This window comes from Labeo rohita, chromosome 25 (assembly GCF_022985175.1).
Source record: "Labeo rohita strain BAU-BD-2019 chromosome 25, IGBB_LRoh.1.0, whole genome shotgun sequence".
Lineage (NCBI taxonomy): Eukaryota > Metazoa > Chordata > Actinopteri > Cypriniformes > Cyprinidae > Labeo > Labeo rohita.
Window position 1 is genome coordinate 4536093 of NC_066893.1, and position 19113 is coordinate 4555205.

At 36.5% G+C, this 19113-nt stretch overlaps 1 protein-coding gene across 1 annotated transcript in view; it reads left to right on the top strand.

The window, feature by feature from the left end:
• Positions 1 to 11931, top strand: part of brsk2a (BR serine/threonine kinase 2a) — a 271593-nt gene extending 259662 nt beyond the window's left edge. The window contains 3 exon segments of the mRNA XM_051100124.1: positions 140 to 320; positions 1481 to 1570; positions 11449 to 11931. Of these exon segments, the coding sequence (XP_050956081.1) occupies positions 140 to 320; positions 1481 to 1570; positions 11449 to 11660 (483 nt within the window). The 3' untranslated portion in view covers positions 11661 to 11931.
• The last annotated feature ends 7182 nt before the right edge of the window (positions 11932 to 19113 follow it).

The window sequence follows — 19113 nt, forward strand, 5'->3', positions numbered from 1 at the left end:
GGATTTCACCCTTAAAAAGTTCACCAAATAATGATACATGTGACCACACCTAAATAAGAGCCACACTTTTGCAAGTTTCCAAGATGTTCCTCATAATTGCCTTCAAATATCTAACAGTGAATCGATCCTCTTTCCTCAGATACCCAGCCTCAGTCACAGCGTCGTCTCGCAGACGAGTTTTCGGGCTGAGTACAAATCCACCGCCGGCCCCACCGTCTTCCAAAAGCCTGTTAAGTTCCAGGTTGACATCACGTACACCGAGAGCACCGCGGCCACCAAGGAGAACGGCATCTATTCAGTCACCTTCACTCTGCTCTCAGGTAACCACAGCAACCGCAATCAAGCCAGCGCTACATCAGCGCTCATCAAGACCGTAGAATGCCAGCGTAGCTTGAAATGAACGAAAATAGCCGTGGGTAAAAGAGAAAAAGCGAATTGTTTTATCTTTCTCCATGATGTTGAAGCATATTTTGGGATAATTTCAGTAATCCTGTCGGAATAACCGGAATAAAAAATACAACAGTATTTTTTTAAAAGGAAGGAAATCCAGTGTAGTGCACAGGTTGGGTCAAGTTAGCAATATGGCTGGATGAAAAAAGCTAAAAATATACATCTTGTTATTTTCTGCCTCATGGCCATCAGTATGTATCTCGATATTTGTGTATTTTCTCTTAAATAGCTTAAGGGTATTTTTTCAGTCACATATTTTGCAATAAAGTTTTACCAAATATGCTTTGTTGCCAAATAATACAAAATGTCTAATGTAAAACAAATTATGAATATAATTTATATTTATAAATATAACTATACAAAGTTAATATATACGATTACAATCTCTGTTTATTACTTATTTTAATACAATATTCACTCAGAAATTGCCAGAAACGTAATTGCAAACAACATTATACAGAATGTGTGCACAATGTACACTGTAAATATTTAACGTAAAGCCCATTCCTGACAGTCTTGCATTTAGTCTTGGCAAAATTTTTACTCTGTTCTCCAAGGAACAATCCTTACCAATATTTCCATTAAATTCTCAGACTGAGCCAAACAGCCTCTTACACACTAATTATCCCATCAGTATATTGGAGATCACAATAACAACATAAGATAACTATAACACCTAAAAATGCATTATTATATTGGCTAATGCATCATTCTCCCTTATTTCTACCATTAATATCCATTACATCTCCCCGTGATAGCGCCAGCAGCAGCTCTTATCCACTACAGTGTGCACGATGTTAAATAATGTTGTTGTCCACATAGCAGAGATAAGAAAGACTGCAAGTTTCAAGTTGTTTCACAATAAATTCCTGTCAGATTCCTAAAATGCTTCAGTTGTTCTGTCTGCGGAGCTTTTCTTATTAAGTTACAAACCGAGTGAATGAGTACTAGATTAATCGGATTAATCGAGTACTCATTAATGTTTCAAGAAGTCAACAGGGTTTTATATGTGACCTGTTACACTTTGCAGGTCCAAGCCGGCGTTTCAAGCGGGTGGTAGAAACGATTCAGGCGCAGTTGTTAAGCACACACGACCAGCCAGGAGTCCAGCAGCTGTCTGGTGAGTATAAATCCCCCAGTCCCTTCCCCCACTCCGTCCCGAGCCCCACAATCCCGCTCATGCCTGTTTATACCCCTCCTCCATCATGCATGTCCCTCACAGCACACCCCAACACAGCATCACAATATTCTCCACATGATCCCAGCTTAAAGCAATCCCCATTTGGATATTAGAAGAAATAGGGAGTTTTCCAATTTGTGGTGATTCCCTTCGGCCACACCGCCGCTCCCATTTCTCAAACGGCATTAATGGTAGATTTCCCTGACAGTTCTCCAAATGTGGACACCTCTGCTTCATGATTACTAGTTTTGGGAGACCGTGTCCTTGTTGGATGATGGATCTGGACTGGTTATGTAAAGGTTCCTGCTACCGTTTGAGGTCGGGATAACCCTAAAACTGAAGTCTTGCTCTGTCAGCATCAGCTGTTGTGCTAAACCAAACAGAGCATGGAAGACAGAAATCAGGAGCATTATGATAAAATATCAATTTTTGGGAAAGTTTTTCTTCTGTATATATCTTCTGTTACCTTGAACTATCCAGAGCTTTAAGGATGAATGGTTAATTATGTGTTTTTTTTCGAGCAGAAACAAAAAGAAAAGGCACTTTTCCATCCTATTCTCCATCCACCCCGTGCACGTCCTTCTTGACACATGATGCTATTTGACTGTGTCCCAACAATCTCCCTGATAACAGCTCCACCTAGTGGTCTGTTAGGTAAACAATAGCATTTAACAGATAATATCAATCCGTATAAACCCAAGTTTTTGAGCTTTTTAAATGCACACCACTGCAGATTGTTTCAGTAATTATTGGTAATGGATCTCAAAGGACATTTAGTTATAATTAGCATATTTGACGCTCTTTTCATGGTATTTGTTCAACACTCTGACGATATCCAAAGGTTCTGTACATGGGTGAAAAAAAATAAGAGAGAGAAAAACTAATATAAATGAAAGGCTGCATTTACTTAATCAAAAATACAAGTATAAAACAGTAATAGTGTGAAATATTAGATATTGCAATATTAGATATTAAATATGATAGAAAAATGTAGTTTTTAAATGTAAATAAAATGTAATTTGTTCCATGCCACATGATTCTTTAGAAATCAGTCTGCTAATTTGGTGCTTAACTATTATTAATTGTTATTGGTGCACAATTATTAATAATGGTTCTTGTTATTATTATCAATGATTTTTTTTTTTTTTTTTTTTTTTTGTGGAAACTGTGATACATTTTTCCATGATTCTGTAATGAACTGAAAGTTCAAAAGAACAACATTTATTTGAAATATAAAACATTTGTAATATGATAAATGTCTTTACAGTCACTTTTGATCAATTTCATTTTAAATCAGTTTGATGAAAAAGACATTTTGTACAATAAAAATATTTATGCTAATTTAGAATTGTAATAATTATAATATAATTAATAACAATAATTAATAATTATTATAAAATCATTTTTTTAATAAAAAATCTATAATCTCTTGAGTAGTAAATCAACTTTTTAGAAGGATCGTGTGACTAAAAATATTTAGAATAATTAACAATAAATCATTTTTCTAATTAAAAAAAATATGATAAGAAGAAATGTTTCATGAGCAGTAAATCAGTATGTTAGAAGGATCGTGTGATTAAAAATATTCATAATCATTTACAATATATTATTTTTATAATAAAAAAAAATAATAAGAAGTAAGTGTCTAAGAAAAGTGAAAAGTGTAAGTGTCTTTTGAGCAGTAAATCAGCTTGATGGAACGATTATGTGACTGAAAATATTTAGAATAAATAATTTTATGGTACAAAAAAATTAGAAGAAGAAGAAATGCTTCTTGAGCAGTAAATCAGCTTGTTAGAAGGATCATGTGACAAAGTATTTATAATTTACAATAAATTATTTTTATAATAAAACATCTATAATCAGAAGAAATAATTCTTGAGCAGTAACGCTGCATGTTGGAAGGACAATGTGACTAAAAATATTTAAAATAACTTATAACAAAAAAAAAATATAATAAAATATAAAAAGAAGAAATGTTTCTTGAGCAGTAAATCAGCGTGCTAGAAGGATCATGTGACACTAAAGACTGGAGTAATAGTTAATAATAGTATTTACAATTTCATCTTTGTTTTTTAATACTAAATTTTGTATTATATTATTCCACTAAATTAAACTTCTTAAATAGTTTTGCTTGTAATATTATTTATTTCTATTTATTTATTTATTTATTTATTTATTTATTTGCAAAATATATACATTTTTGAACCCCACTGTGAATATACACATACTAGTAATAATGTCTAGCATTTATAAAGTAGTATTTAACGAGTGTTAAGTACTCAACACTGTTTGTTGCTGCCAGTTTGGGGAGGTTTCAGGGAGTGTTGGGCAACAGAAAGACATCCCAGACCATTTTAAGAAAGTAGATCCTTGCTTTTTCTCCTCCTGTCGTCCTTCTCTGCTCCCACCCCACTGTCTTTCACTGTCTTTCTTTCTCCTTCACTTTCACTCAGACACGTCACATTCATGCGCTCTGTGTCTCATTTAGCGCTGTATGACTCACTGTGGTTTGAATGCACTACTGCACTGCAGATGAATGGCTGCAGTGAGATTACACTCGCCCGCCAAAAATAAACACTTAAATTACTGATTTAATTATGTTATTTTGTGTAGGAGGTTGTGGAGGTTTTTGCATGTATGCAAATAACTAACCTCCCAATGTTCTTTAGTTTCATAAAACTATTTTTATACCAAACAAGCATAATTATCCACACAAACTTGTCTAATAACCACCCAACCGAAGTCTTCTTGCCCCTAATGTACTCTAGATGAAGACATCTGGCCCCATGCTTGTTAATTGGAAATTGCTCATTTGCTTCACATGGGCATGATGAAGAGCGTACACAGCGAATCTAATGAGCTAATGCGCTGATCCAATTTATAAACCAAAAACTTTTTTTCAGGCTGCGTTTATTTGCGATTTGTCTGGTGTCAACACGCATGTTTCTCTCTCGCAGAGAGCTCTCAGTGTGCTGCAAAAACCACTAAAGTCTCAAAGTCAAAGTGTGGTAAGACTTTTACGGATTCTGTGTTAAAAACACCAATTTGAAGCACAATTAAAGTAGCCCCAGAAAGTGTTTGGACACTTAAGTCACATTTAAAAATATCTGAATCTCAATGCACTAGCTAACAAAATCAAATTTTACTAAAAATGTACTAACCCTCAGGCCATTCACAGGGTTTGTACAAGGTGCTTAAAGTGCTTAAAGTACTTGAATTTGACTTTTCGAAACTTAAGACCTGGGAAATCCTTAAACGGTAAAACGCTTTCACTGAAGACGCAAATTTAGAACAGGACTTCAGAGCATGGTCACGAATCATTTGACTTAGATTGGGACTTCAGATCACGTATCGCGAATCATTTGATATAGATTGGCCTTCGGAGTCGGTTTACAGATTATTTGACTTAGATCAGGACTTCAAATCTCGTATCACAAGTCATTTGAATTAGATTGGGATTTCGGAGCAGATTCACAAATCATTTGACTTAGATTGGGACTTTGGAGCGTTCAAGTTGCGTATCGCGAATCATTCGATTTAGATCGGGATTTCAGTGCGGATTCACAAATCATTTGACTTAGATCGAAACTTCAAATCGCACATTGTGAATCATTTAATTTACATTGGAACTTTTGGAGCAAATTCACGAATCATTTGACATAGATCAGTACTTTAAATCACGTATCACAAATCATTCAATTTAGATTGGGACTTTGGAGTGGGTTCACAAATCATTTGACTTAGATCAAGACTTCAAATTGTGTATCGCTTATCAGTTGATTTAGATCGGGACTTCGGAGCGTTCAAGTTGCAGACTTCGGAGTGGCTTCACGAATCATTTGATTTAGACTGGGACTTTGGAGTGGGTTCACAAATCATTTGGCTTAGATCGGGACTTCAATTTGCGTATCGCGAAACATTCAATTCAGATCGGGACTTCAGTGCATTCAATTTACATTGGGCCTTCGGAGTGAGTTTACAGATTATTTGACTTAGATCAGGACTTCAAATCTCGTATCCCAAGTCATTTAAATTAGATTGGGATTTCGGAGCCGATTCACAAATCATTTGACTCAGATTGGGACTTTGGAGTGTTCAAGTTGCGTATCGCGAATCATTCGATTTAGATCGGGATTTCAGTGCGGGTTCACAAATCATTTGACTTAGATCGAAACTTCAAATCGCACATCACGAATCATTTAATTTACATTGGAACTTTTGGAGCGAATTCACGAATCATTTGACATAGATCAGTACTTCAAATCGCGTATCACAAATTATTAAATTTAGATCGGGACTTTAGAGTGGGTTCACGAATCATTTGATTTAGATCGGGACTTCGGAGCGTTCAAGTTGCAGACTTCGAAGCAGCTTTACGAATCATTTGGTTTAGACTGGGACTTTAGAGTGGGTCCACAAATCATTTGTCTTAGATTGGGACCTCAAATTGTGTAACGCGAATCATTCGATATAGATCAGGATTTCAGCGCAGGTTCACAAATAATTTGACTTAGATCAGGACTTCAAATCGCGTATCGCGAATCATTGAATTTACGTTGGGCCTTCGGAGTGAGTTTACAAATTATTTGACTTAGATCAGGACTTCAAATCGCGTATCGCAAATTATTTGAATTAGATTGGGATTTCGGAGCAGATTCACAAATCATTTAACTTAGATTGGGACTTCAAATCATGTATCGCAAATCATTTAATTTAGATCGGGACTTTGGAGTGCGTATTGCCAATCATTTGATTTAGATTGGAACGGTTTTGCTAATTATTTCGCAAATTGAATGATTAAATTGAATTAATTGAATCAAATGATTTGTGATTGGAAGTCCTGATGTAAATCAAATGATTTGCAATACGCAAAATTCCAATCCAAGTCAAATTATATGCATAATAATCACATAGTGTACACACATATATTAGGCAAATGCAAACTTGTATGCGATTAATCGCTTGACAGCCCTATTTCATTAGAATTTGAAAGAGAAGACATTGTTTGATATATGAGTTCTCTGATTGAAGTCCCTGAAAATCGAAACAGTAGTGCTTGAAAAGCCCATGAAAGTTCTGGAATTTCATTTTAAAGTATCTGTACGAACCCTGCGTTCAGGATGTACCTGTAGATGAGTTTGTTTCTTCATCAGATTTGGAGAAATGTAGCATTACATCACCAATGGATCCTCTGCTGTGAATGGGTGCTGTCAGAATGAGACTCCAAACAGCTGTTAAAAACATTGCAGTAATCCACATCACTCCAGTCCATCAATTAACATCTTATGAATCAAAAAAGCTGTTTGTTTGTAAGAAACAAATCCACAATTATGACGTTTTTTTAACTTCAAACCGTTGTTTTCAGCTACAATACAAGTCCTCTGTCCATAATATTGCTTTCTCCAGTAAAAATGTTGTCGAAATCAGAATAGAAATGTGCACAGATCTGATAAAAAATGAATGTTTATGTTTGGGTGAACTATCCCTTTAAGTGTCCAAAAACTTTTTAAAGTACTTTATCACACACACCACCTTTTTCTTTATATAAACCTGTGATAATCACAGTACTTGTAATGATGCATGTCCTCTATAATGCATCACATTTTAAGTGCACCTAACCACATAAATACCTGTCAGTCAGTAAGTGCAGCACAATTTTCTTTCTGTTTCTTTTTTTTTTCCTTTAGGTTTTGTGAGCACTTAAACACTTCCAATACAGTGTGTTAAGGTGTGCACAACATTAACTGGCTGTTACACTTACTGTGTACATGGCTTATAAATCTGATCTTAGTTTCTTGGCTATATGAGGCAAACAGATGAGGCTGTGCATATGTACACCAGAGGCTCTGATGTGCACCCAAATGTTCAAATAAACCCTACACCACTGACTGACTGCCAGTTGGAGTAATTGTGCAGGTCTGCATGTGTATTCATGAGTTTGGAAGTATCCTAAACCAAGTACACTAAAGGGGGTTTTCTCATGCCGTCCGAGTTAGCTCAAGGCTAGTCTATGCCTCAGATGGACTATTCACAGACCGTCTGCTGCATATTACACACAAATGCCAAGAATGTTTGAAAATCGCCATTTCCAGTTGCCAGTTCCTGCAATCAGGAAGCACAGGTTTTTAATAGCCTGTCAAAAAACAAAAGGTTTACAGAATGTCTTCTAGAATGAGTGAAGGAACTAGTTACTAGTTGTAAGATATAAACTGAAGAAGGAAAAAAGCCAGCATTGTGAGGTTAAAAAAGAAGAAAAAGAAAGAAAAAAAAAACAGTTGCAAGATGTTAACTCAGAATTGCAGTTAAAAATATATAATAAAAAATCAAATAAGGGCAGTGTCTCTGTGTGTAGACTTTGGTGATGGCATTTATGGAAAATCGTAGTGTTTCATCCAAAATGTTTTTCATGAACATAATCACAAAAACAAGGCTGAATACAGAGTGTATGAGGATATCTTGTTGATGTATATTCTGCCTGGGTAATACGGTGTATAATTGAACCGGACAGATGACACTTCATAGGCTTATGTGACTTTGAGGAGTGAGCAGAATGAAGATTAAAGGGCACATTGTACCCATGTGTGGGTTTCCTAACTGATCTCCGTGTCATCCTCTCTGCAGTAACAGATGTACAGATGCCACATTGCTTCTCTCATTACTTTAGAGCCTTTTCTAATTATCTAGCCTTTCTCATGTTGGCTATATAAAGCCATGTGCCTCACCCCTACCAGGACAAAAAAAATCTAAAATCAAAATCAACATGAAATCAAAACTGGCTCTCTCTTTACTTTCTTAATACATGCTCCTGTTCTTATTTTAAATGATTTAGTAGTACAACATAACAAAGTTGTTTGTCTTTCAGCAAAATGAAGCAACTAACCCTTCCAGTTTGTGCCCCCTAGCCAGAAATAATGTTAGCTAAAGCTATTTAATTCCTTTAGGTACCGTTGGTGCACCAGTTTTGCCAGATAACAAGCAATTTAATGACTGTTAAATGGATAGTTCACCCATAAATTAAAATTACCCCATGATTTACTCACCCTCAAGCCATCCTAGGTGTATGACTTCAGTCTTTCAGACAAATACTATCAGAGTTATATTAAAAAATGTCCTGGCTCTTCCAAGCTTTATAATGGCAGTCAATAGGGTTTTTTTTGAAGCCCAAAAAAGCACATCCATCCATCATAAAAAGCACTCTACACAGCTCCGGAGGGTTAATAAAGGCTTTCTGAAGTGAATCAATGTGTTTGTGTAAGAAAAATATCCATATTTAAAACTTAATAAACCGTAACCTCTAGCTTTCGCTAACTGTCGTACGTGCATTCATGAGAGAGTGGCATTCCAGTGGCTTATATCGAAATCTTCTGACATTTTTCTTGTACAGATCCTCGTTTTGTATTTCTAATTCAACTAACTTGTGAACGAAAGTTAGCGGACAGTAGAGATTATGGTTTATAAAGTTATAAACGGAGATATTTTTCTTAAACAAACGCATCGTTTCGCTTCAGAACACATTTATGAACCCTCCAGAACAGTGGATCGATGCACTGTTTTGAAATCCTGAACTCCATTCACTGCTATTCTAAAGGTTGGAAGAGCCAGGACATTTTTTTAATATAACTCCTACTGTATTCATCTTAAAGAATAAAGTCATATACATCTAGGATGGCTTGAGGGTGAGTGAAACATTGGGGTAATTTTCATTTTTGGGAGAACTAACCCTTTAAAGTAGGGTACTTCAAATAATAGTAAAGAATATATTTGAAAATAAATGTTAAAGATGTGTTTGTGGATCACCTTTAGCCTCCACCTCCAGGTCAGATAGCCTCCTCAAAAGTCCTCAATGGCAAACTCACATTTGACTCCATCTTGAACCTCAGCAAACAATTGCTTATAGAGAAAAATCAAGTCCCAACTTAATTATTCTGTTTTACTCAGAAATACATCTTTGCTGAAGTGAAATGGGTTGCAAATGCTCTTTCCCATTGACTTGAAGGTGGTAGCTTTCTTTTGGAACATGTTTCTAGCTGGTCTAAGCTGGTTTAGATGGCTGAACTACTAGCTTTTGGGTACCTGGCGGAGCTGGTTCACCATCTTGGTGAAGGACGTTGCTGAAAAAAGCAGGTCAAACAAGTTCCACCTTCATTTTTTGGGGGGAATATTCTGTTTCACTTGGAAATGGGTCTTGGCTGAAGTAATACGGGATGCAAATGCTGGTTCACATTTACCTTAAGGTAGCACCTCTGTTTTGGAACATGGTAGCTGGTTTCAAAGCTAGTTCAAGCTGGTTTAGGTGGTTGACCAGATGAAATGCCAGCTGTTGGAGACCTGGCTAAGCTGGTACACCAACTTGGTCAAGAATGTTGTTATAAAAACTAGGTCATGCCATCTTAGGTTGGCATTTGGAACATGATAACTGGGTCCAAGAGTGTTATTTGGCTGACCAGCCAGTGGGAACCTAGTTGAACTGGAAAAACCAGGTCAAGCATATTTTTGGCAGTCAATGTGATCTGGTCCAGTATGGTCTACTTGCTCAGCCAGGTGCCAACCATCTGGTGATAGTCCAGCTCATCAACCATGTAAACTACAGCTGATTATGCTGCTGTAGCTATGTTCAAGAGGTGTCCAAACTCAATTCTGGAGGGTCACTGTCCTGCAGAGTTTACACAAACCTTACCCAGCTAATCATGGTCTTACTAGGCATGCTAGAAACTTCCAGGCAGGTGTGTTGAGGCAAATTGGAGCTAAACTCTGCAGGACACCAGCCCTCCAGGACCAAGTTTGGACACCTCTGCCATAAAGCATAGGGCTAGCAATTCCATGGTCATGTTTTTCCTTACAAGGAAACACACATACTGGCAAAATATTGTAACTTGAATGTACTATAATACCCCTTTTCCACCAAGGGAATTCAAATGCTGGTTCGAAGCCAGAGCCTAGTTTCAAAACGATTCTTTGTCTTTTGACACCCAAAGCACCAGCTCAGAACCAGGGAAAGTTGTTCGTAAGTAGCACCAAAACATTGCTGGTCTAGAAGTAAGAACCGCTTGAGTCAGTGGCTGAAGACGGGGTTACCGTTAACAACAAGATGAAGAGAAACAATTGACTGGGCTTTTTTTGAAATAGCAGCTAAACACGAGTTTGGATAACGATGTAGGCTCGCAAAGCCATTGTTGATATTAGGCTTGTTCAGAATGCGTCGGAGCTGCATGGACTGTGTCATCAAAGTACCGCAAGAGCAATTCAAAAGCTTAAAGTGTCATCTGTTTTCCAATCACTCTCATGGTGCTTTAGTGTTGTGGGCCAGTTGGTTTGCGAGCTGCCGATGCATCTCGAGCAAGCCTGGTGTGTTTGTGTTTGCCGTTGGCGTAGTAGCGTCGCTGGGAAAGATAAGACGTGTTCAGTGACGTAAGTCCTGGCTCTGTGGTGGCTCTCTAGCCTGTGGAAAAGCAAACCAAGTCTTAAAAGGCTCGGCCGTTGAACCAACTCTGAACCGGAACCAGAAAGTTGCAAACCAGCTTGGACCAGCTAATGGAGTGCTAGAAACCAGCTAGCTACCAATTTAAGCTGTTTTTTTTTTTTCTGGTTTAAACCAGAGAATCCTCATATCTTCTACAGAATTTCCAACATTTAACGTTAGTGTGGCCCTCAAAGCTTCTCCAAGTCTTAGTCTTCACATTTTCCCTTCTTTCTATCCCCTCTCCTATCTCTTTCCCTTTTCTGTCCACTTCTCCTCGTGTGAACCCATTGTTCATTTCTCTATTTGTTCTCTCTTTGTCTCTCTTTTTTCCTTTTCTTCCTATCTGTGTACCTAGGCAGCCCGTTGAGTAACTTCTTTGACGTAATTAAACAACTTTTTTCAGACGAGAAGAACGGCCAGGTGCCTCTTCCACCTGGCACGCCCAACAGTCACCCACCTAACGCCTGTCGCCACGACCCTCAGCCTAGTGACTCTAAATGCCCAGCGGGCAATCCCAGGGACAATGCCAAGGTGGTGGCATCCATTGGGACACAGGATCAGCCCTAAAACTTTACCAACAAAGCTTTTCAAACCTACATAAAAGCACTCAAAATGTACATAATCTTAGAGGTGATGGAATTTATATTTGGACAAACTTTTGTATAATGGAATGACTGTTCAAAAACCAATTATGACACAAATCCAGACACATTTCCCCTTTCACCGTCTCTGCCATGTCGTTGTGCCAGTCCCTTCCCAAACCCCTGTCGTTTCTACCCCAGATATTTTCATGTCTTTACGTCTGTCTTCCCGTTTTCCTCACCTTTGTGACGGCTTGTCTTTGCTGCTAGGAATTATCCAGAAAACGTATTAAAACTCCGCCCCCCACTTCCCTGCACATCCTGAGACGGACAATTATTGACAGACGGCACTTTTCATGATGAACAAGCAGGTTACCAAGGAGATGGACGCTTCATCCTTCGTCATACTCTTCCCTTCCCGACTCTGGTCTCTCCGAGGACTAAAATACAAACACCCACACTTGTTCCTACTCAACCTGTGTGCTCCCCTGCCATCATCTCAGCACCCTAACCTGTTAAAATGGTTGACCAGCCGGTGGGATCCAGCTGCACCAACAGGCTCTGTTCCAAAAAGTAGTGAGCTTCCTCTAAGATACCTCACTTTGATCAAATTATAAGGCGGACCCATAAAGCAATGCAACAAACTTTGTAAAAAAAGCCATTAAAGATGGCGGAGAAAGCACTTAAATCAATCTAATTAAACTAAGGACTCAATATGTATTTTAATGCACATTAAAGGGATAGTTCCCTTATAGTTACTCCCTCTCATGTTGTTGCAAACCTGTAAGACCTTCGTTTATCTTCAGAACACAAATTAAGATATTTTTGATGAACTCTGAGAGCTTTCTGACCCTTGTATAGACAGCAAGGGTCCTACCATGGTCAAGGCACAGAAATGTGGTAAGTACGTTGTTAAAATAGTCCATGTAACATCAGTGGTTCAACCTTTAAGCTACAAGAAGAAAACAGAATGACTTTATTGAATGATTTCTTCTCTCCATTTAATCAAAAATATCTTAATTTGTGTTCTGAAGATGAACAAAGGTCTTACGGGTTCAGAACGACATGAATAATTAATGACAGAATTTTCATTTTTTGGTGAACTATCTCTTTAAAGTTGAAAGCTATTAGCATAGCAACATGCTAACGTCAAACTCAGTTGAAATCAGCTGAATGTTGAGTATATGTACAGTTGTTAGCTTAGCAACATGCTAACTGCAAACGGTACTTAAGTTGAGAACTGAGTCTCTAGTGCACATACATTGCTGCCTATGAAGAGTGTTTCAGATAAGTTGTTAGCGTAGCAACATGCTAATGGCAAAGTCTACTGAAATCAATTAAGAATCGAGTGAGAAGCGGCATTTGTATTCCACATGGAGTTGCTTCCTATGAAGAGGGAAGTTGTTAGTTTAGCAACATGCTAATGGTGAACTTTACTGAATCTATTGGAAATACAGCCGCTTGTTGTATGTTGCACGTTTTTTGTTGCGAGTTGCTATTTCTGAATTACGGAAGCTTATTTCTGCCACAGAATTAAAAATTAAAAAAGTAATTGTGATTTATTTCAGAATTCTGACTTTTTGTATCGCAATTCTGACTTTTTTCTCAGAATTACGAGATATAAACTTGGAATTGCAAGATATTCCGTGAAGGAAAAAAAAAAAAACAGCTAAAACCAGCCTAGGCTGGTTGGCTGGTCTTAACTGGTTTAAGCTGGAAGTAGCTGGTTTTAATTGATCTCCCAGCCTGGCTAGGCTGGTTTTAGCTGGTTGTTCCAGCTGGTCTCCGAGCCTGACCAGCTAAGACCAGCCTGGCCAGCCAAGGAAGTGGCCAAAACCCCTCTAAAACCAGCCTGCCAACCAGCTAAAACCAGCCAACCAGCTAAGGCTGGTTTTAGCGTTTTTTTCAGCAGGATTCTAAGAAAGAAAAGGTTGAATTGTGAGATTAAAAACTCACAATTACCTTGCCATTCTTATAATTCCATGGCAGAAACATGTTTTATTAGATGTTTTATTTAGTTTTTTGCAATGTTTTATTTAGTTTTTTGCAATTTCGAGTTTATATCTCACAATTCTGACTTCACAGAATTTGCAATTCCGTTTTTTTTTTTTACTGCATGTTTATATTTTGTAATTTTGAGTTTATATCTTACAGTTCTGACTTTTTCCTCAGAATTAAGATAAAGTCTAAATTATGAGGTATGAACTCAAAATTCTGAGGAAAAATTCAGAATTGTAATATAAAAAGTCACGTTAGTTTTGAGGTTACAAATGAGTTAGGAAACCTGGTTCTTGGCTTTGATTTTGCTGTCATAAAAGTGTGATTTAGAAGAGAGTGAACAACGAGGCAGCTCACTACTGTAGGTTTGGAACAGATTCACACTCAAAATACTAGACGTAAGCACACACTCAACTCTAGGATGTTTGACTCTTGATTTCTAAAGACCATTGGGGAAAAAAAAAAACAACTAAACACAAATCGAGAAGGAAAAGATGACTTTGAGAGCTTGTCCAGAAGGATGTGGACTTTTTCCAGTTGTGTCGTTTCCATTTGCGCTCTCTTTTATTTATTTATGACTTTATGTTTGAAGAACATCACTTGATCTGAAATCATTGCTGCAAAAGGACTGAAACATGGATTTCAGTGAGTTTGGGTTGGGATGGGGTGGGGGGGAATAGTACTGAATGAATTTATCCTAATGAATGAATCTCTGTTGTACAGATTGAACATAATTATGTACAAATAAAATGTCTAGATGTGACACTAGCTTTAGTTCTGTTGTAGATTCAGATTTGAAATCTTGTGTTGCCAGTCTTTATTTAATTATTATTTAACCCTTGTATTTATTATGTGATGGAACAGTTTGTTTCATTTAATCGACTGGGGTAGGCACTGAAATACAGTGTTTGAATTGTCTGTTTTATTTTATTTTATTTTATTTTATTTTATTTTTCTGATCATTTCTCATGTTCGCTACCAGCAGATACAAAAAATGTTGAATACATTGTGGATATTTTTGTATTTCTCCTTCTGTTCTATCTCTGTCCTTATTTATTATCATCTAATTATATATATGAGAACTTGAATGTTATTTATGACAATAATGTGTTTGTTTGTATCAGGGCAACACAATTTTGTTCGTTTAAAGAAACTTTCTTATGTCTTGATTTGTAAAAGTACCGTGGACTTTACGAATCTTTCTTTCCTAGCTTCAAAAGAGAACAAAATAGTATGTAAAAACAAACAAACCACAAAAAAGCAAATTTAACAGTAATTTAAGAATGTAGTTTAGCCTCTATGGGGAGGAAATGAACTTCTTGATATCAATGTCAGCTTCATATCATTGTGTGTGTACAATGGATGACAAAAAAGCTGTTCTTGGATCAGTTCTGCTGTAAATATGATGTGGTGGCCTTCGGGAAACTCGAAGGCCGTTCCTGCTCTTTGCTTTTGACTTGTATTGCTGTGTGCATGCACGCATTTTCTTTGCATGGCTTTGACGTAACGATTCTCCGAAATCACGCTGTTTTCTCAGAACTGCTTTCCTTACATTGTTTAATGGGAGAAAAGAAATACACCTGCCTTCACGCTTTTGTTCCCTCTGTTAGTCTCTCTGCAACTTTTCGTTCTCTTCCTGTTTTCCTGTCATGTTTTCTTCTATCAATGCTGTAAGCGAGCAACGCTACGCAGCTTTCGCTAACTTGCTGTGTCTACACGGTAGGCTATCGGTTTATAAAATGCTTCCTTTTATCTGTACCATGTACCTCGAACGAGAAAGTTTCGGATGTTCACGGCCCCCTGTTTACAGACAGCTTGTTTAAATGAAACGATAATAAAGCAATACCTGTTGTTAACTTTCCTATTTTATACAGTTATAAAGCAAAACTTCAATGAAGAAAAGAAAAAAAATGTCCATGCAGAGCAGGAACATGCATTTAAAGTTGTAAAAAATCCCCTTGTATCATAACTGTGAGCAATTTCAGAGAAAAAAATGAAACAATAAACTCATTCACTTAATAGGATGTTACTGAGTGGATGTGTGTTTATCTGTCAAACGATGATATAAATACAGTATAGAATGTCCTTTCATATAGGCCTATACTAAATTACTTTGTATATACAAAGAAATGCTGAAATTAACGTTTATGATTTAAGTATTGGATTTATTTTATATATATATATATTTTTTTTTACTTTTTACTGTGATAAGTACAAAAAAATATAAATGAGCAGCTATTCGGTTTCTGTTGTTATAGATCTAATACTGAACACATTGACACTGTTTTAAACTTTAACACTAAGAGGTTTCATCTGAGCCAAAAATTAATGGATAAGTTAGTCCTCGAATTTGATTGGCCGAGCACATGCGTTTCGCGAATGCTGACTTTTCACTGTTTGTATCACTCCGCTCATCCGTGTTGGCGTTTTCCTGACAGATTCGACGCTTTGACACGATAAAAGGTAAGTTTTTTATGTTTTACTGAGTTTCTGTTCTTTAAGCAGCTACGAGACAATATCAAAATGTAAAATTATTGTCCGTGTTGTTGGGTATCACTTATAGCCGCGATGAATTGACAGTGGATAATTTACCTCAGAGCCTGAAAATAGTGTTTACAGTTTAAGCGTTCTTGTTTCCAATGAAGAAGATCGTGTCAGTCATTACGATGCATTTTGAATAATGTTTACATGTTTTGTTTCTTATTAATCTGATTGTGTACTTACCTTACATTTCGGTGCTGTTTGCTGAGAGAGAGCCACCTGCAGGTTTTTCTGATTGGTTGTCTGTTTGTGTAATAATTCATAAATGGAGGAGATTTGTAGTGGTTCTTTCTGCGCGTTTATTTTTACGCCAGTTGCAGTTTTGTGACTCGATGAGTCGATGAATCATTTAATCAACTTGATTCATTCAGGAACGATTCACCGCACCATTATTACCCTGTGTGTGTAGTTCCCAGTTGCGTGACATTTGATCCTGTTTTGACTTCGTTTGGTTCTGTTGACATATTCAGTGACTGTAAGTTGTGCAGTATTAACTTCTTGTTTATTGAACTGTTATCTGACAGCAGTATTTCACTCACAACCGTAAACACATTGTAAAAATGTCCTTTAACTTAAAACTTAAAGGAGAAGTCCACTTCCAGAACAAAAATTGACAGATAATGTACTCACCCCTTGTCATCCAAGATGTTCATGTCTTTCTTTCTTCAGCTGTAAAGAAATTGTGTTTTTTGAGGGAAACATTTCGGGATTTTTCTCCATATAATGGACTGATATGGTGCCCCAATTTTGAACTTCCAAAATGCAGTTTAAATGTGGCTTCAAATGATCCTAGATGCGGTTGTAAACTATCCCAGCCGAGGAAGAAGGGTCTTATCTAGTGAAACGATTGGTTATTTGCATAAACATAATACAATTTATATACTTTATAATGTCAAACACTCGTCCTGTTTTACTCTGACCTTCATTGCATGTTCACTTTGCAAAGACTGGGTTGGTACTTGCAGTGATGTAGGATGATTTTAAAATGATTTTTGAAGTTGAGGGAGAGTTTTTCGACATACCCTAACTGTCTTTAAGCAGAATACACAGAGTTCAGGGAGAGCAACACAAGACGAGCGTTTGAAATCAAAATTGCTTTTGTTTTTTTAAATGAAAATAACTGATCGTTTCGCTAGATAAGACCCTTCTTCCTCAACTGGGATTGTTTACAACTGCATCTGGGATCGTTTGAAGCCGCATTTAAACTGCATTTTGGAAGTTCAAAATTGGGGCACCATATCAGTCCATTATATGGAGAAAAATCCTGAAATGTTTCCCTCAAAAAACATAATTTCTTTACGACTGAAGACAGAAAGACATGAACATCTTGGATGACAAGGGGCTGAGTTCATTATCTGTAAATTGTTATTCTGGAAGTGGACTTCTCCTTTAAGTTCAGTAGCTTCTTTAAATTAAATATAATCAAACTGGCTGTATAAAGCAGTTCTTTAACTTAAATTATAGTAAACATTTTTGAGTTTAATCTCAAATAATTAAAATTTAAGTTGAAATTATTCTGATAAAAAAAAACAAACAAACAAAAAACCCCTCTTATGTAGTTTTTTTCTGTTTGAAACCAGAAAATGTTTAGTTTTTATTTGACAAGGAGAATCTGCTTACTGGCTATGAATTATAAACAAGAAGTTATACTGATGTGTACAAGAGGAGTTCATGTTTATTGAAGGGTTTTCCAAAGCTTTTTTGTCTGCTGAATCCATATGTGACCATGGACCACAAAACCAGTCATATGGGTTAATTTTGTGAAATTGAGATTTATACATCATTTGAAGTCTGAATAAATAAGTTTTTAATTGATGTATGGTTTGTTAGGATAGGACAATATTTGGCTGAAATACAACTTTTTGAGAATCTGGAATCTGAGGGTGCAAAAAATCAAAATAGTTGTGCAAATTAAGTTCTTAGCAATGCTGCTAATGAAAAATTAAGTTTTGCTATATTTACAGTAGGAAATTTACAAAATATCTCCATGGAACATGATCTTTAGTTAATATCCTAATGATTTTTGGCATAAAAGAAAAATCGATGATCAGATTGTTGGCTATTGCTACAAATACATCTGTGCTACTTAAGACTAGTTTTGTGGTCCAGGGTCACATGTGACTTGATTTAAAAATGATAGAATATTTCATATAAAATAAATTATGTTCTAAACATTTGACAAACATATTTAATTTGGTTAGTAATTTTTGTAATGTCAGTGTTTTTACAGATTAAAAATAGCCTGCTTAAAGCTGGGTCATTCCTTGTCAGATATATTCTATATCTTTTTTTTTTTCCCCTGAAGAAAGATAAACATGAAAGTAATAAGAGCAAAAAACTTAAATGTTGTGGATGTATATTTACTCGGTTTTGTAGAGGTCAAAATGACAATTTTTACATGAGAGTCAAAGCCAAATTACAGGGGTCAAAAATTACTTTAGAAATATGGCAGCAACATGGTGTTGTTTTTACACAGAGATTGGTAGCTCTATAGATTGTTTTCACGAAACTCCATCAGTCGGCACTGAAATAAACAATGCCACTGAACCGAACAAATCTTGCATATTTTGCTGATTATTGCTGCAGAAAATGGTCAATTATTGTCATGTTTTGGGCTGTACTAATCGGTGGGACCAGGAAAAACATTTGGAGTACTATAGACTGCCAAAAGTTATAACAAATTAAGGAGAAGCAGTAAAGTAAGGAGAGTGCAGTAAACTGTGTTTTTGGTTGGCCAAACTGAACTAGGATTTCCAGGGCAAGAATCTTAACAACATTCGTGTTTGTTCTTAGCATTTCTGGTTAGGTAGGTGAAATATTAGGCTAATATCTTAATTAATACTGCTCATACTTATTTTTACCACCTATTAACTTTAGTTTGTCAAACTATTGCACCCGTT